Here is a 20,203-nt window from a genome sequence, read left to right on the forward strand (position 1 = left end):
TTCCAAAGATACCTGTTTTTCCTGAATAACAAATTGTGATCTGTATGTATGGAGTAGCTACATGAATGGAATGGGACTATTATACTGGGATAGATATTGGGATAGACACTGGGCAGTACAGTGGCTCTGTGTTGCCTCACAGCTATGAGATCCCTGGTTTATTTCCTCACCTTCCCGAGGTTTTTCTGTGTGGAGTTTGTGTGTCTCCCTGTGCTTGCATGGCTTCTCACTGGGTGCTCTGCCTCCCTAAACTGGTGATTCTAAATTTTGCATAAGTATGAATGTGAGTGTGTCTATCTATGTGGCCCTGCAATAGACTAGTGACCTGTCCAGGATGTACACTGTCATCGCCCTAAATCAGCTGGAATAGGCTCCGTCCCTCCCTGCGACCCTACAGAGGATTAAGCTGTGTATAGATGATGGAGGGATGGGATAGTTACTGACACTGGTCAATGAACACCTGACCGAACCGGTCAGTTAGGGCAGAAGAGCTAGTTCAGTCTCAAGCTTTTGGTTCTTCTTTACGACAATGATCAGGAATAGGTCAAACGAAAATCAAAAGCTTGAGACTATGACCTGAAACCAAAAGATTGAGACCAAATCAATAGCTCTTCCTTTTCGGGATATGTGTTAAAAATAAATATCTCTTCTGACAGAATGTCTACAAACAAACTCTAATAGCAGCTGTAGCATAGCAAGTCAATAAGAGGTCAGGACTGGCAGCAGTGTCTGCTTGGAAATCTTTGAACAATGTGATGGAAATCCCATCCAGATAAAATGAAACATCAGACTTGCTTTTTGCCTTTTTGTTCCATTTGCAAATTGACCATGTGTCTCTTAGAGGTAAATGATACAAATAAACAGTTTTTTACAAGTTATACTGAGGTGTGTGTGTGTGTGTGTGTGTGTGTGTGTGTGTGTGTGTGTGTGTGTGTGTGTGTGTGTGCGTGTGTGTGTGTGTGTGTGTGTGAGTGTGTGCATGAGTTACCACTTTCCTGTAAGTCACATGGTTTCAGGGAAACAGTGGTTTTCTCCAAGAGTGTCTGTATATCTGTGTCTGAGCAGAACTGGGAGGATCAAACCAAACCTGCCTACATCTGCAGAGACCAGGCAAAGCTGAGGAAACACGCAACAAAAAGTAAGTTGAACTACAAAGTTACAGTGCAGTTTGTTTACAGATGTGAATCTCAGCATTTACAGTCATTGTTAGCAGACATTGACCTTTTTTCTCTTTAAGTCTTTGCTAATCTGACTTGTACGGAAGGTGTTCTTTTTAAAAATGTTCTTGCAATTATTATGGTGTTGCATATATAATTATATAATTAACTGAATGTAAGTTTATATCTAAGTTTTGTGGATTACAGTGAAAACATTTGATACTGTCTATCATGCAGAGAAACGACCCTTATTTTAGAACATCAGCTCATTCACACTGTATAGCAGTGGTTCTCAAATTTTTTCTGTCAGGTCCCCCTTCGGAGGACAATAAACTTCTGCATTCACCCCAATAACCTTGTGTATGTGTACATATATATATATATATATATATATGAACTGTTTTTATATTAGGGCTGTACAGTGGCGTAGTGGTTAGCACTTTCGCCTTGCAGCGAGAAGATCCCTGGTTCGCGTCCCGGCTTTCCCGGGATCTTTCTGCATGGAGTTTGCATGTTCTCCCTGTGCATGCGTGGGTTTTCTCCGGGTACTCCGGCTTCCTCCCACAGTCCAAAAATATGCTGAGGTTAATTGATTACTCTAAATTGCCCGTAGGTGTGAATGTGAGAGTGATTGTTTGTCTATATATGTAGCCCTGCGACAGACTGGCGACCTGTCCAGGGTGTCCCCTGCCTTCGCCCGAGTCAGCTGGGATAGGCTCCAGCACCCCCCGCGACCCTAGTGAGGATTAAGCGGTGTATAGATAATGGATGGATAATGGATGTTTTTATATTAAAACATGAATATGCAGGGCTGTGTTATTTTTTCTGATTCCATTTGTTTTTCACAGTAAAGATCAGGGGTGTCAAACTCATTTTAGTCCAGGGACCACATTCAGTGCAATTTGATCTCAAGTGGGTCGAACCAATAATAAAAATAACCAAAATAACCAATAAATCATCCCAACTCCAACTTTTTCCCTTTGTTTTAGTTCAAAAAAAGTACATTCTGAAAATGATCACATTGAAGGAATTATCTTTTGACAAAACATTCTGAACAACCTGAAATTTCTTAAGAAAAATAAGTTAAATTTCATCAGTATTTTATGCTTCAGTTTATCATTTGCACATTACAACTTACACATCACAGTTTATCTACAAAGGCACAAAACATTCAGTCACAGGTATCTGGAACTGAACAATCTAGTATTTTATTTTATGATTAAAACAACTTGTCAAGGTCTAAGAATTATTTAAAATTTACAGTTATACAAATTTACAATTTACAGTTCATGTCTTCTCTGTAATTTTACCCTTTGCAAAGTCCCGCGGGCCGAAATGGACCATCTGACGGGGCGGTTTTGGCCCGTGGGCCATATGTTTGATACCCCTGGTAAAAACAATACAGTCTATGGGTAAAAATAATCGGAGTAGATGAGCCGAGGTGGTGACGTCATCAAGTATGCTGGTGTTCCAACTGCACATTAACGATGCGTTCTCCCATTCTCGGGAGTCCATACTTGCCAAGTACAAAAACGGACTTGCACATCGGCCAGCGCAGTTTGTGCGCCGTGAAAAATAGGCCGACGTTAAAACAAAAGTTCCACTAATTATTTCCACGTACACAGACCTTTTCCTCCCAGTCGCTGGCACCCCCGTTGTCATGCTTCTGCGTCCCCCCAGGGGGTCGCACCCCACTATTTGAGAAACACTGGCCACGTTTACATGAAGTTTTTTAATTGGGAATTAAGTCATTCGGAATTAAAGTTTTGTGCTTCGCGTTTACATGGAAATATTAATTCCGAATTAAGGTTTACATGGACCGCACGTTTATCCCCTTCCTTAATGCCGCTTTAACGCTTGGGCGTTGGGAAGGATTCTGATTGGACAGGGAGGGGATGCGACGTATCCCTGTTTACCGGAAGAAAACAAACTCCATTTGCCGCTGCATTTCTTTCCCCCAACAACATCGAGGAACAACTAATAAGCACGCTTTTCGCTTTGCTTTTTATCGTCGTTTTGAAAGAGCAAGTTGACAATGGCGTACTACTTCTGTTGCGTCACTTGAGAAGGAGAAGAGAGATAGAATACTGGACAAGAATGTGCTCCCGCCAGCAAGGTCGCAGAACGTGTACGTCGCTACGTCATCGCTACCTGAGGAGCCAAGCATGCAGAATGACCGGAATTAACTAAAGCGGAATTAACTGCATACACGAATAGAACGTACACAGGAATTAGTTTATTCGGAATTAACATCAGAATAAACCAGGTAGTTTATTCGGAATTAAGTTTATTCGGAATTAACTTTTTAATTCGGAATTAAGTGTTTACAAGGAGATTTTAAAGCGGAATTAACTTTAATTCTGAATTAAAGCGGAATTAAAGGTCTCATGTAAACGTGGCCAATGTGAGTTCAGCAGTGTGTTCCAGACCTGTTTTTGTTCTATTACCACTGAATTTGAACAAGTCCTGTTTTTACTAGGAAAAAACATGAGAAATGGTCAACTTTTCAAACTGATTCATTTCAACATTTGACTGTCAATTAAATCTTAAGAATGTTTGCCAAAATGTTTTGTATTGTAGATGTAGTAATTTTATTTTTTATTTTTTTAATCATGATGTTGAATGATGATGTTTGTGAGTATTGATGCATTTTTGTTTTCTTTGTTCTCTGACTATAAAGATATAATGGAGGAGAACAGTGATGATACAGCAGCTGGAGGGGAAAGAGAATATAAAGCCGGCTGTCTTACATCACAGACACATAACAATGGTAATGTAAAATTTGAAAATATCATTTCATGAAACATGGATTGTTTTCTTGCCAAATACTGGTTTGTGAGCTTTTTGCATTCTTACCCTGCAGCTGAATTGGAGGAGAGTGCAGCTAAAGCCAAGGTAAAGACAGTTTTAAACACATAATAATCTCAGTTAGCCTCACCCAGAAGAACTTAACATGGAATGAACTTCACTTACTGTCACTTTATTTTATTTTATTTCTGTTTTGTTTTTAAGTGTGATCCAATGAACAATCTTCATGAAGCTCAACACCCAGGTAATATTTAAATTATATACGCAGATTTTTATGGGGTCCCCTTAGGTTCATGTCAAGAATTTTTAATTTGCAATATGTCTGCATCTACTTGCAATATTATTTATATTTTGTTTCCATACAAACAGTTAGTGTTAGTCAAATCAATATATCTGTATTGTCTTTGTATATATACAATAAAAGTGAAAGTGCAAAAGAGCAGTAAAATGTATTATTATTGTCGACAAAATATCTATTGTGAAGGAAGGTAATATAACTCAAAAATTAGTCTTTAAAAAAATTCTTGTGGCAACCTTTAGAGGGCTCCATCGATTGTCTGATGTTCATTTCTTCAAACTTTGTAATTCACTACGTCATTTAGGAGACTTTGCAGTTTAACCTACTGATTTTTGTTTTGTGTGTTTCAGTGATGTCTGCACTCACACTTGTGTTAATTGGAGACTCTAATTCCATTGAAATTGGACCAAAAAACATCTTGATTGACCATGACGAGCCGACAAAAGTGGATCAGTTTTCATCCAAACTGTATGATTTGTGTGGTCGGCACATCTCTGTCATTAACATGCTTGGTTTTCCAAACGTTGACAAAATCCCATTAAATCAGGAAGTTGATGCCTTTCTCTTGCTGTTACCAAATAATGTGCACAGCGGTCATTACAAAGGAACAATGCAGTGGTTAGAAAGCATTTTTGGGACAGCATTTCTGTCTTATGTAATAACAGTTGAGACACGTAAACAAGGTGAAAAATGTGGAAGTGCACTGACAGTTTTGAAAGCTAATAGCAGTTTTTCAGAGAAAAGATACCACACATGTACAAGAGACATGATGAATGAAAATGAGATCACAGCTCTGTTGGAAACAATAGACGTCATGGTCTTGGAAAACAAGCAGAGATACACTAGACTAATGTGTGATGAAAGCAAAGACCAGAGAGAAGACCTGGACAACAAACCCGACGACGAAGAACGGGTTGAGACAGGTGAGGTTTTTTTTATTATTATTATCGATAGAATTTTGATTACTTTTAAATCAAGGCTTCAATTTTCAACATTTGAAAAATAAAAACCATGTCGTTGAATAATTACAGCCTATGTGTTTTCTAATGACAGATTCTGGAAAACTTTATGCTGTTACTTGGATTTGACAAATGCAAAGGACACGAATAATTCTGTAGAAATGACAGTAGTAACGGTGCATTTAGTAGCATAATACTCTATGTTCTGAAACCTAAAACTTAAATCAGTTTTCTAAGACCGTATATATGGCTTATAGCTGCTGGACAGAAAACACAAATGCTAATATATTCCAATCTTAGACTGCATATAAATGATCTGGGTCTGAAAAGTGAAGACAAGCCAGAAACGCTTTAAACTTGCTTTCTTTGTAACAGCCAGCAGGGGGCGACTCCCTTGGTTTCTAAAATAGATTATACAGAAGTCAGTGAGAAAATGAGCCTATTTCTCACTTTATTTGTTACCTTTATAAATTTTTTCCTAATGAGTTTAAGATCTTAATTGTTGGTTTTGTGTATTTTTGAATTCAAGATGGTGTTAATTTGATAAATTATGGTCGCATTTTGAGGAAAATAGATGATAAATTAAGGCATATTTTGGGGCGGGGCTACCTTCTGATTGACAGGCCACTATCATCTCACCATGTCTTTGAGTTATCAGTCAAATCTACTCTTTTCAGTCCATATTCAGTGATTGTTTGACTGAAAATGAGACTGAAAGTTTTGTTTGAAGAAAATGAAAGACTTTGGCCTTTTCAAAGGGCGGTTCAAAACACATTTTTTCAGACTGGCTTTTAATACTCAGTAATGTGGTGACATTTTATTTTATTTTGTTTTATTTACTTGACATGTGTTCTACTTTTGCTTTTTGTTAATTTGCTTTTATTCTAATTTCACTGTTTGATTTTAAGTGGAAAGCACTTTGGTCACCTTCAATGTTGTAAAGTGCTCTATAAATAAATTTTGATTGATTGATTGATTGATTGATTGATTGATTGATTGATTGATTGGTTGGTTGGTTGGTTGGTTGGTTGATTGATTGATTGATTGATTGATTGATTGATTGATTGATTGATTGATTGATTGATTGATTGATTGATTGATTGATTGATTGATTGAACAAATGAGACATTCCGAATTGTGTTCAGATAACAAGATGTTCTTGGTGATCTTTTTCCAGATGTGAAAAAGCCTATTTCTGTTTTGACTTTCAAAGACAAATGGCCTATTTTGTTGTTTATGTTCGATAAAGACTTGATGTAAACTGTAAACATGTTTAATGTCCTACACTTGTATATATATTTTCTCAGTGGTTCCAAGGTGCTTTACAATGTGTTGCTCATTCACACACACTGATGGAGGCAAAGCTGCCATGCAAGGAATAATACCATACAATCTGCTTTTTCTTCCATTATGCTGCAGGAACAGAAGAGATGAAGACAGAGAGCCCAGCTGAACCCAAGGAAAATGTAAAACTTTACAACTTTTATTGAACTATCTATATTTTTCAGTGACAGACCACATCACATTTTTAATCTCCTACTTGAACAGTCCTGTTCTTGAAAAATTGGAACCGTGTGTAATGTTTTAACTTTTCTTTATTCTTAGTGTTCTTATTGATCTTGACTATTGTGTGTGTATTTTCTTGGTGTGATTATTACTGGAAACATTCTTAATCTCAACCAAAGCAGAGTGATGATCACCCAGGAGGAGAATCTGAAGACAAGCCTGTACCATCTGAAACAAAGGAGAAAGGTAATGCTTGGATAAAGAATTTACTTGTATCAGAATGATATGAAACCTTAAATCAGCATATAAGTTTCAAAAATTTCCAAACATTTTTTTCATCATTCTTTTCGTATTTTCTACATTGTGTAACAAAGACTGCAACACCATGATCAAGTACCATTTGAATTATGTTGTGATCAAAACAGGAAAGAAACCAAATGTGTTTAAAACTTCAGATCCTTCAAAGCCATGTTTCTTATTGCCCTATTGAGAATGTGATTGTGGAGCAGCCTGAAAATTAAATACAGATAAGTCCAAAAAGGGAAGCCAACACAAAAATGCCTTAAATTGATGAAATGGAATCTTGGTCAGATCATGGCGTCAGGTTATCATATTTCACCCTAGATCACTCCCCACAGAAGACATGCTCATTAGGTTATCATTAGGTCATATTTTACAGAGAACAAGTCCAGACATATTCAGACTTTTGCTTCAGTTTCCTGCACACTTACCAGGTTATCATTTTTTGAAAGATTTCCTGCATATTATACCGCTTTGTATTGTTATGTTTCCGATACACTTATTTTAAGAGATATATTGATGCACGTTTACATCATTACATTTTGAGTACTCCACACATCATTTTATTTTCATTTATTTAGCAAAATTAGTGACATTTCACTTGATTTGTTACCACAATAAATATTTTCCTAACATGTTTATGGTCTCAATTGCTAGTTTCACGTCTTTCTGAATACAGCCTGATCATTTAGTAGATTATGGTCCCATTTAGAGAAAAATAGATGATGAAGTTCTTCGACAAATCCACTCCTCACTTTATGTTCAGTTTTCAGAGACCAACATGGGGATTGCCAAATTCCAACCTTGAGTCAATCAGTCAGTGCCTATTCAGTGATTCATTTGAGTGAAAATGTGAAAGTTGGCTTGTAAAATAAATAAGACACTTATAATCTATTTTAAAAAAAAGAATGCGATCTTTCCCAAAATGTTTCACTGTTTCTTTATGATAATGAACATTATATGTTATATTCTTATTCTTATATTGGAAAAAAGTAGCTCTCTTTTTGGCTGTCACTTACAAGTGGCCTATTTTGTTGTGCATTACATTTTGCAAGGACTTGATTCAAACTTTTAAATGGGAAATGGTCTGTGCTTGTATATTTTACCTTAGTGGTTCCAAAATTTAAAAATTTATGTTCAATATATTTCAGCAAACAAACAGAAAAATCATCCTTCAAATCCAATTGTTCTCTCATGGTGGAGGTAACATGACCAGTTGTATGCAAGAAATTTAGTGTGTGTGTGTATATATGCTATATGCTAGATTGGCATCACTACAGCGATGTTGTTACTAACATAAACAGACAGGCAGTAACTTAACTAGGTTAGCACGCCTTCAGCAATACAACGTAGATGATTTGTCATTGTTAGGTTTAAAGTCTTGACTTTGTGCAATCTGCTTTTTCTTCGGTTGTGTTGCAGTGGAAGAGATGGAGACAAAGAGCACAGCTGAAACCAAGGCAAAAGTACAATTTTACACTTTTCTTAGTGATTGTCATCACAAAGTGTCTGTTTTCTAGAACTATATATATTTTTCAGTGACAGACCACGTCACATTTTCAATCTCCTACATGAACAGTCCAGTTCTTCAAAAAATGGAACTGTGTGTAATGTTAGATCGTTTCTATATTTTTAATATTCTTATTGATCTTTACTGTTATGTGTGTATTTTCTTGATGTGAATATTACTGGAAACATTCTTAATCTCAAATATTTTAAAGCATTTGAACTAAAGTTGAGATTAAATGACCTTTTTCTTAGTGTGATCTACTGAGTGAACCAAAGCAGAGTGATGATCACCCAGGAGGAGAGTCTGAATACAATCCTGTACCATCTGAACCAAAGGAGAAAGGTAATGCTTGGATAAAGAATTTACTTGTATCATAATGATATGAAACCTTAAATCAACATATGTTTCAACTGGATCTTTATAATATTTATTATTTGATATTGAAAAGACAGTAGCTCTCTTTTTGGCTTTCACTCACAAATGGCCTATTTTTTTGTGTATTACATTTTATAAAAAGTTGATTCAAACTTTTAAATAGTAAATGGTCTGTACTTGTACAGTACCAGTCAAAATTTTGGACACACCAACTCAGTCAATGGTTTTTATTATTTTAATCATTTTCTGCTTTGTAGATTAATACTGAAGACATCAAAACTATGACAGAACACATATAGAATTATGTTGTGAACAAAAAACGTGTTCACCAAATCAGAATATGTTTTATATTTTAGATTCTTCAATGTAGCCCCCTTTTGCTTTGATTGCTGCTTTGCACTCTATTGGCATTCTCTAGATGGGCTTCATGAGTTGGTCTCCTGAAATGGTTTTCCAACAGTCTTGAAGGACTTCCCAGAGATGCTGAGCACTTATTGGCTGCTTTTCCTTCACTCTGTTGTCCATCTCATCCCAAACCATCTGTATTTGGTTTAAGTCAGGTGACTATGGAGGCCAGGTCATCTGACGCAGCACTCCATCACTCTCCTTCCTGGTCAAATAGCCCTTCCACAGCCTGGAAGTGTGTTTAGGGTCATTGTCCTGTTGAAATATAAATGATGGTCCAACTAAAGACAAGCCAAATGGGATGTCATGTCACTGCAGAATACTGTGGTAGCCATGCTGGTTCAGTGAGCCTTCAATTTTGAATAAATCCCCAACAGTGCCACCAGCAAAGCACCCCCAACCATCACACCTCCTCCTCCATGCTTCGCAGTGGGAACCATGCATGGAGAGACCATCCGATCACTGTTTTTGCGTTGCACAAAGACTCAGAGGGTGGAAGCAAAGATGTGTTGCATTTATGTGGGCACTAATCTGAGGTGCTGTTAAGTTGCGGTTCTGAGGCTTGTAACTCTAATGAACTTATCCTCAACAGCAGAGGTGACTCTTGGTCTTCCTTTCCTGGGTGGTCCTCATGAGAGCCACTTTCATTGTAGCGTTTGATAATTTTTGTGACTGCATTTGGGGATACATTCAAAGTTCTTGAAATTTTTCAAATAAACTGACCTTCATGTCTTCAAATGATGATGGGCTGTGATTTCTCTTTACTGAGTTGAGTGGTTCTTGACATACTATGGATTACAACAGTAGTGAAATAGGGCTCTCCACCATGGAATAACCCTACATCTGCACAGCACAACTGATGGTCCCAACCCCATTAAGAAGGCAAGTGATTCTACAAATTGACTCTTGACAAGGCACACCTGTTAATTCAAAACCGTTCCAGGAGACCACCTCATGAAACTGACTATAATTAACTTAATGTTAAATTAATGAAGTTTTTTTTCAGATTTATTTGTCTAAACAGGGCGTGTCATTGCAAATTGATAAGGCTCCCCCTGTCATTTTCAGTCAGTTTCTATTTTCAAAAACATTTGCAACTTTCATTCACTTATGAAATTGCATTTTTGGGACAAACACTGATTTATATTTTTTTTCCCAAATGCTCCTGAATATTCTGCACAAGTTGAAAATAAACCTATCAGCTCTTTCACACTGTATAGTGTGCTGCCTTGCTAAACAAAACAGAAAACATGAAAAGTTGGCCGCTTTTCCAGTTTGGACAGAATCTGAGTTCATTGTGTTCCAGACCTCTTTTTGTTCTGTTACCACTGAATTTATTTGAACAAGGGTGGAAAATCTTGCTTCTACTAGGAAGAAACATGAGAAGTGGTCAGCTTTTCAAATTGACTCATTTTCAACATTTGATCTTAAAAATGCTTGACAAAATATTTTATATTATAGATGTTGTATTTTTTTTTAATCATTATATTGAATGATGATGTGTTACTATTGATGAATTTTGTTATTTTCTTTGTTCTCTGACTGTAAAGATATAATGGAGGAGAGCAGTGATGATACAGCAGCTGGAGGGGAAGGAGAACATGAAGCTGATTCTCTTACATCACGGACAAATAACAATGGTAATGTAAAATTTGAAAACATTTTCATGAAACATGAATTGTTTGCTTGCCAAATATTACTTTGTGAGCTTTTTGCATTATGACCCTGCAGCTGCATTAGAGGAGAATGCAGCTAAAGCACTTAAACAAAATCATTACCTTGCAATATTATTTACATGTTGTTCACGTACAGTTAATGTTAGTCAAATCAATCACTGTCAGTATCAATCAATATACCAGTCAGTATATCTATATTGTCATTGCATATAGACAATGAAAGTGAAAATGCAATAAAAGCAGCAAAAAGTAATGTAAATAGTCCATTTTTCTAACACATTGCTAGTTTAAATAACAGTGCAGATGGAAATGAGAGATGATGTGACACTGAAACATTATCCAACTACTGGTTATGAGAGCAGCTGCTCTGCCTGCTTATAATGGTGAAGCTGTAGATCATTCATTTTTGGACTTTGGCCATAATCATAAAAAATCGCTGCAGCCACAGTGTCGGCTGGATCTCAGTCAGAATAACACTATGATGAAATACCATTTTGAATTATATTGTGACCAAAAAAACAAAAAAGGAAACAAACCACATATATTCAAAACTTAAGCTCCTTCAAAGTCATGTTTTGTTAGTTGCCCAATTGAAAACATGTGATGGTGAAGCAGCCTGAATATAAAATACAGATGTAGACCCCAAGTCTGAAAAGTGAAGCCAACACAAAAGTGTCTTAAATCTGCACCTCCTGTGGTTGTGGAAAGAAGTCAGATGATACAAAATATTGAGAAATCTTAGTGACTTTTCAGTTGATTTATTATGTAACAAACATTTTCCTAACATGTTTTTGGTCTCAATTGCTAGTTTAATATCTGTCTGAATACAGCCTGATCATTTTGTAGATTATGGTCCCATTTAGAGAAAAATAGATGAAGTTCTTTGACAGATCCACCCCTCACTTTTTATTTCCAGTTTCAAGAGGCCAACATGAGGATAGCCAAATTCCAGGCTTGATTTTTATCAGTCAATGCCTAATTAGTGATTCGTTTGGCTGAAAATGTGATTGCAAGGTTTGCTTGTAGAACAAATTAGACATTGATAATCTCTTTTTTAAAAAGGTGGTCTTTCCCAAAATGTTTCACTGTATCTTTATAATAGGACCCGAACCATATGGATTTTTTGAGACCAGTGCTAGTTCCAATATTTTGCAGAAAAAAATTCTGATAACAGATTAACTGGCTGATTAATTTAAAAAATATATAATAAATAAAACAACTTATTTTTTGGTCCCTTAACACTTACAACAACAAAGATATGAATTACAGGCAGAACATTTTACTGTTTTACAATACTTTGTCCTTTAGTCTTTTTTTAATTTTACAACAGAGAGGAATTTTAATGTACAAAATCATTCAAGAAAGCATTAAACCTCTGGGAAATTATATAACCTTAAAAAGAGGTAATCTAAAAATGAGTCATAAAAATGGTCTTGTACTTCTTGCTGCAAATTAGAGGGAGGTTTTTTATGTATATATGTGTGTGTGTGTGTGTGTGTGCGTGCGTGCGTGCGTGTGTGTGTATGCTATATGCTAGGTTGGCATCACTACAGCGATGTTGTTACTAACATAAACAGACAGGCAGTAACTTAACTAGGTTAGCACGCCTTCAGCAATGCAACATAAATGAAAAGCATGACCAACGCAACGAAGCAGGCATCATTCATCATGACACTTGGCAAAGACAGTTAAACTGAAATGAGAGACATGTTGAGTCGTTAATTTCACATCGTCGTTATAAACTGACCTGTCGGCTCAGCCCACTCCTGTAATGTTGCCTGGCTGTAGCTAACTCCTGTGTGTTACTGAATATATCGGTGTTAAATCAGCAAAACTCCGGCCATGCTATATTCTTATTATATTAGAAAAAAGTAGCTCTCTTGTTGGCGGTCACTCACAAGTGACCTATTTTATTGTGTATTACATTTTACAACGACTTGATTCAAACTTTTAAATGGTAAATGATCTGTGCTTGTATACATTACCTTAGTGGCTCCAACATTTAGAAGTAGCCACATACAGTGTGTACAATGTAGTTCAGCAAGAAAATGGAAAAATAATCCTTCAAATCCAATTGTATTATAATGGATTTGCACATTCTCCATTCTCAAACCAGTTTCATGAGGTGGTCACCTGGAGCTTCTCCAACAGTTTTGGTGGAGTTTCCACATTTGCTGAACACTTATTGATTGTTTTTCCTTCATTCTGCTCTCCAACTTAGCTCAAACCACCTCATGTGCATTTAGGTGTCCTACCAACAGTCAATGTTAAGTTGTATCTGCTTCTTGAATTCTAGATGTCCAATATTTACCATAAACAATAAATTGCACCAGATCCTGTAAATAAATCTGGGCTTTTCAGCACAATTGATTTTCTATGTCTGACTCAGCTTTGACCAACAGTCAGATGACACATATTTAGGGACATTTCAGGTGAACTGTAGGCAGTTTGACAAGAGAGACTGAAAAGAAATTAAAACATACCTGATGAATGAATGCATTGTTGTATACAGAGGAGCAAGTTGTCAGAGGATTCATTCCACAGCGTGAAATAGCTTTGCAAGGTTGATGTGCAGAGTAGTGTGAAAAACATCAAGTTTGTAGAGGCTGCAAAAATGTAAATAGGCATAGGAAATAGCATATAGAGCCCCATTTTTCCCAATACTGCTAAACCTCAGAATATGTAGAAAAATTTAAATTGATTCCAGGTTTGTTTGTTTCACTGAAAAACTTTCCTTCTTTTTTATGGTATTATAACTATGTTACACTGCACAAAATGAAGCAGCCTTCTGAAGGTGGTCAATATATTGCCAATGGTGTGCAATTCTGTCATCAATACAATCCTAATGAAGTTAAAATATGAAACAGATTTAGATTGTTTACACTGTTTAATTGCAAATATAATCAATTTGTCCTGTTTTATAGTCTTCTATAATGTAGAAAAGGCCTTGAATGAGTCGGAGTCCAGACATTTGACTGGTGCTATACATTCATACATAATGATTTGTCCCTCTGGTAATGTGGAAAATCACTGTTGTTCTGCAGATACTCTCAATTTGGAAATGTCTGGGAACAAGGACAAGGTCAGAAACTCACATTCTTTTATCAGTCTCATCAGGATATAATGTTGTCATGGTTTACAAACAATAAATTATCTTTACTTTATCTACAGCAGTCAGTGAATATTTCAGAAGAGACTGACAGAAAGAAACAACGTCAAAAAGAAACTGAAACACTGCTCAGCAGACTTCATCTTCAAGACAGATATCCACAGAAGTTGTCACCAGCAGACTTTCTTCAAATAGGTCTCCCTGTGAAACACAGCCATGACGTCTCTGAGAAAGATCTAGCTAATACCTTTCTTCAGAGGTTAATGATGTTAGACTACAGGGCCAGATATATTCCTGTTAAACAAGATAATCCTGAGTTGGGTTCTTTACAGTCTGTGCCAATGTCTAACAGTGATGACACAGAGGACAGTGATGACTTAGATGCTCTTTTTAACAATGATGTAGACTTTGATCAGCCAAAACAGTCTCAGGTGCATCCAATGGATGTTCAAATGGCAGTATTCCACTGCTCAAACAGCTTTCTAAAGCTGAACTTAATTACAAAGTTATCTCAGTGTCAGTACGCTTTACCTTTGCTTGTTCCAGACCCACTCACAAGGGACATTGAATGTCCTTTGTGGACATTCAGACAAATAATAAAAACATGGAAGATAAATGAAATCAAAGCTAACTCAACAACCGTCACCATGAAGCACATGCCAATCTGCAAAGCTGAAACATCCATGGTGTCTTTTTTCCGCCTTGGATCGCTATCTGTGTCTAAATCTCAGCTCATGAACAGTTTGATCAACGAGCGTCACAACACTTTCTTTCACAGAAACTGCCCAGGAAGCACCAAATCTTGCCATTTAATTGATGGTATGGCAGAGATTGCCTGGTACTTCCCTGCTGCAACAACCGATGATTCCTTCACTGATTGCATTGCCTTCTGTAATCTTCGTGGCGATGCTCTACTGCTTGAAAAACAACGTGAAATACTGACTGAAAGATCTTCTGTCAATGTTGTTCTTGTACCAACTCTGGAAAAAAGCCAGAAAAGTACTGGAGTCATCTCAGCCCTTTACAAGTTTCAGAAGCCTCTCATTATCCTTGTTGCTGATAGTGATCGTGGTGCAATAAAGATGAAAGAGGGAAAATACAAAATGGGCCTGAAAGACAGAAGTCAGTCAGATGTTTCCGACGAACTAAAAGGCCTTATTGGAAACATGTTGTCTGGACCCCACACAACTTTTAAGCTGGAATCTGTGACCGAGGTCACTGGTATCAGAGTAGATGAAGATGACGAGGTTTGCAAGAAAGGGAAATCTGCTGCAATGGACATGGTTGGTTTGCTTCAGGGGATGGATGTTTTGAAGATCAAAGGCACATTTCTTCCTTGCCAAGGCCAACTTTGGCATAAGTGGTGTAGAACTAACAAAGAGCTGTATCACCTCAAAGGAGACATTGAGGAAGAGAAAAGTAAAAAGCAACAAGAACTGACACAAATACGACGGGATCAATGCAAGGCTTCCTCCAGTAAACTGATGAAGTCATTCACTGATAGCCTCTTGTCTTTGCCGTCAAAAGACAAAGAGTACTACCTAAAGTGGACTCAGATCTTAATAGATTCCCTCTCCACTGATGATCTCTCTTTAATTCTCCAACGCTATGATGAAAAGTGGTCTGAGGTCTTGGATCTGAAGAAAAAGCGTGACAAATCTGATCTGCTAAAAAGCAAACAAAATGAGCTTGAACAAATATCCAACGAACTACAGTCAGTCACCTTCGGCTTGGAACACATGTTTCGAGAAATGGGACAGATCTATGAAGCTCATAAGTCTCAGAAAACCCGAACTACCAGTAGACAGAATAACTGGTCCAAATACCCTGAGCTGGCTGCAGATCTGATGATATCGGGACATCCAATGGAGCTGATGGATGGTGATGCAGGTCACGTGCCTTTAACATGGATCTCTGGTCTTTTAGATGAAGTCATCAAGAAACTGAAAGATCCACAGGATCCACAGAAAGACCTAAGGGTGTTTGTGTTGTCAGTTTTGGGCGTACAAAGCAGTGGAAAGTCAACCATGCTAAATGCCATGTTTGGTTTGCAGTTTGCCGTAAGTGCTGGCAGGTGTACCAAAGGTGCCTTCATGCAGCTGGTCAAAGTGTCAGAGGAGATCAAGAAAGACTTCAAGTTTGACTACATTCTAGTGGTGGACACTGAAGGACTGCGTGCACAGGAGTTGGCAGGTAAGGCCACTTATCACCATGACAACGAACTGGCAACATTTGTAGTTGGTCTGGGAAACATGACATTGATTAATATCTTTGGTGAGAATCCAGCTGAGATGCAAGATGTTCTGCAGATCATTGTTCAGGCTTTCATGAGGATGAAGAAGGTTAAACTTTCTCCCAGTTGCGTGTTTGTTCACCAGAACGTTACAGATATTGCAGCTGCAGAGAGAAACATGGATGGGAAGAGACGCCTGCAAGAAAAACTGGACCAGATGACTCAACTAGCTGCCAAAGAAGAGGTGTGTGATGTTGAGTGCTTTAGTGACGTCATTGCATTTGATGTGCAAAAAGATGTGAAATACTTTGCCCAACTATGGGAGGGAAGTCCACCAATGGCTCCTCCAAATCCAGGTTACAGTAAGAGTGTACAAGAACTGAAGACTATCATCCTCTCTAAGGCTTCACAGTCTGAGGGGATCACTCTCAAACATTTTAAAACCAAGATTCATGACCTGTGGAATGCCCTCATGAACGAACACTTTGTTTTCAGTTTCAAAAACACACTGGAAATTGCAGTGTACAGACAACTTGAGATCCAGTATGGGAACTGGACCTGGGCCCTCAGGAGCAACTTGTTGACCATTGAAAACCAGCTTCATACCACAATTGAAAATGGGAAACTTGACAAGATTGAGCTCAACTATCTTTCTAGAGAAATGAGCACAAAATATGAAGAAATCAAGAAAGAAATGACAATCTACTTCAAGGACAGCAGAGACAAAGAAATGCTGGTTCAGTGGCAAGGCCGATTTGAAAACAAAATCAAGGAGTTTCTTGAGGATGAGGTGAAGGAAGTAAAAAGAAAACTGGATGAAGTTATCCAGCAGAAGAAGGCTTGTAAAAAGCTGGATGATGAGAAGACAGAGTTTGAGAACAAGCTGCTGCAAAAGAGCAAAGAGCTGGCTCATCAGTTAAGAGACAAGGCAACAGATGAAAAGGAACTGAAAAAGGAGTTTGACTCTTTTTGGAGCCACTGGGTTACTGAGTTAACTGCAGATACAAAACCCATTGAAGATATCGACTTGGAGGAAGACAAAGTGAAAATACTTGAACAGCTTTCATTTGAATGTTGTTTCATAAATGAGTCCAAAAGCAGAGGTGATTACAAAAGGATACCAATAATCGGGAATTACTTCCAAAAGCCCAGCAATGAAAACAAAGAAACAAGCAAAAAAAGTTGGATGAAACGTACATGGCAGTATGTCCAACAAAAGACAGGAATGACCTCAACAACACAAAAAGCAAAGAATGTTCTTGAGCATGAAGAACAAGAACGGATCAGATCCTTCATTAATGATGTTGAACACCAGTCCCTTAATGCAATCAAGACCAAACCGGTAGCAACAAGAGGCTACAGATCAGCCTACTTGCTAGAAGTGGCTAAAAATGTTCAAAATTCAATGACAGAATTTGAATCAGAGAGGACATATAAACTAACAAAGAAGTTCACAGTGGATCTCTTATTGTATGTTTTTGACAGGGCAGCGAGTTGGCTGATAGAGTCTCACAAGACATACAAAATGAACAACGATGCACACACCTACTTGGACAGCAAGAAAGACTATTATTACATCATTTTCCGAAGCTTCTGCAAAGGAAACTCATCTGCTGTTGTGTTTGGAGAATTGATTTGTGAAAAACTGAAGGTTTCCACTGTGGAAGCTGTCTGTAACAAGACTGCCATTGATCTCGCTGAAGAGATGAGGTGTAATGTCCCAGCATTCAGTGGGAACAGGATGAACTTGGAGAAACATGTGCTGAAATCACTTGCAGAGAAAAAAGACTTTGATGGTTTTATCACGTACATCAGACAACCAAGAACACAAGCAGAGACTTTTATAAAAGAAGAAGTACAGAAATACATCTTCACAAAACAGAAAGGTAGAGCACTGACCATACTCAAGAAAAATGTGGATGACATCAAAATCCGTGTCAGTAAAGCTTTATTTACTGCAACAAGTGAAGTACAAGAGAAGGGAGGAAACATAAACATGTGGGTCAAGGAATTTTCCAGTTTCCTGAAAACTGATCTGACACTCGGTACCATTTGCTGTCAAAACTTCGGTGACATAAAGGAGTTTGACTTTCTGAAGGAAGAGATAGAGAACGGCCTGACATCCATCATGGAGGAGATGAGCTGCATCTCACTGGAAAAGATGAAAGAATTCAGGTTGCAACCTGATCAAATCCTCATCGATCAACTGTGCAAGTGTTGCTGGGTAAAGTGTCCATTCTGTGCAGCTGTTTGCACCAACACCCTGGAAGATCACGATCCTGATGACCACAGCGTCCCTTTTCATCGATCCACTGCAGTGAAAGGTTGGCACAAAAGAAACACAAAGATTATGAGTATTGAATTCTGCACAACAAAGGTTGCAAGTGTTCGACGTTTTTACCATAGAGAGTCAGAGACCAGCATTCCTTATAAAGAGTACCGAACTGCTGGACCAAGATATAAAAACTGGAGAATTACACCTGATGAATCGAAGCTGCCATACTGGAAATGGTTTGTGTGTCAATTTCAGGAGCAACTGGAGGACCACTATGATTTAAAGTTTGAGGGCCGTGGAGAAATTCCCAGTGAATGGAGAAATTACTCTAGAGAAGATGCTATTGAAAGTCTGGATGAAATGTTCAAACAGCCAGAAGAATAGATTGTGCACCTTGGAATTAATGGTCCCAGGAACATTTCTTAAATGATCACTTCATGGTGACGGTTCAAGAGTAAACACTTTTCTTCATATCGATAAATATAGAGTCTGCATGCATGACAAAAAAAAAGCCAAAACATTTCAAGTCTTGTAAATAATCTCCGACATTTAAGAATTTTAGAATTAAAAGTTAATACATCACTTATCATTTACTATTGATTGTTCGTCAGGTGTACACAAATTGGTTTGCTTTGTTTAAACTGAAATAGAGAAACAATACAGCAGTGATTTGATAAACAGTGAGTCATTAAAACTAAATGTCAATATTAAATCACTGTCATTGACAAAGTTGCTGTATGAAGATCTGAGTTTGAAAGCTTGAATGAAGAAGCAGAAAATAATATAGTGATTTTTTTTCCTTATTTGTTATGAGTTGTATTATTGTTGTATTATCTCCATTTTAAGTTGAAACATGATGATAAACATTACAAACATGCTGTACACTGCACTATTTGAATTATGTTAAACCTCATTTCAGTCATTATATCCACACTGATAAGAGTTTTTGTTGTTTTATTCATTTGAATCTTTCTTTGTTGAACTTTGCTGAAATCCAGCCTGAATATGAAGAAAATATATCTAAAGAACATTTTCATTTATTGAACTATTCATTCAGAAATGTAGAGTTTGAGTTTCCATGTTATTGAGTTTAAATGAAGGAGAAATAGCAAACAATACAGTGATTTTTTTCCTTATTTGTTATGAGTTGTGTTGTTGTATTATCTCCATTTTAAGTTGAAACATGATGATAAACATAACATGCTGTATACTGCACTATTTGAACTGTTATGTTAACCTCATTTCAGTTATTATATCCACACTGACAGTTTTTGTTTTATTCATTTGAATCTTTCTTTGTTAAACTTTGCTGAAATCCAGCCTGAATATGAAGAAATACAGCTGAAGAATGTTTTCATTTATTGAACTATTCATTCAAAAATGTCAATTTTGATCTCGCATGTTAAGTTTTTGAAGAGTGATAATAAAATAACTGCTTCAGATGCTGAAAGACCAGGTTTGTTTGTGTTTTTGGTAAATTCTCACTTTACAAATTTCAGGTCGTATAGACCACAGTGCACTTATGTTTCACACTATTTTTCACATTTCAGGATTATTTCATCACTAGAAACCAGAGGAGAATATCCAATGTG

The 20,203-nt window shown here is 37.2% G+C and overlaps 1 protein-coding gene across 7 annotated transcripts; it reads left to right on the top strand.

Moving 5' to 3' along the window:
- Positions 1–1,023: 1,023 nt before the first annotated feature.
- Positions 1,024–20,061, top strand: LOC111580817 (interferon-induced very large GTPase 1-like). 7 transcript variants are annotated; one of them, XM_055004945.1, is made up of 12 exons: positions 1,024–1,138; positions 3,838–3,927; positions 4,021–4,052; positions 4,170–4,209; positions 4,614–5,186; positions 6,642–6,688; positions 6,908–6,974; positions 8,451–8,494; positions 8,790–8,880; positions 10,869–10,958; positions 14,039–14,076; positions 14,166–20,061. In XM_055004945.1, the coding sequence occupies exons 2-12, from the start codon at positions 3,843–3,845 to the stop codon at positions 18,993–18,995; spliced, it is 5,937 nt and encodes a 1,978-aa protein (XP_054860920.1). In that variant the 5' UTR covers positions 1,024–1,138; positions 3,838–3,842; the 3' UTR covers positions 18,996–20,061. The 7 variants fall into 7 exon arrangements, with proteins under 7 accessions (XP_054860920.1, XP_054860921.1, XP_054860922.1 ...); XM_055004946.1 differs by having other exon boundaries at positions 14,169–20,061; XM_055004947.1 differs by having other exon boundaries at positions 6,911–6,974.
- The last annotated feature ends 142 nt before the right edge of the window (positions 20,062–20,203 follow it).

The sequence above is a fragment of the Amphiprion ocellaris genome, chromosome 19 (assembly GCF_022539595.1).
Source record: "Amphiprion ocellaris isolate individual 3 ecotype Okinawa chromosome 19, ASM2253959v1, whole genome shotgun sequence".
NCBI classification, from domain to species: domain Eukaryota; kingdom Metazoa; phylum Chordata; class Actinopteri; family Pomacentridae; genus Amphiprion; species Amphiprion ocellaris.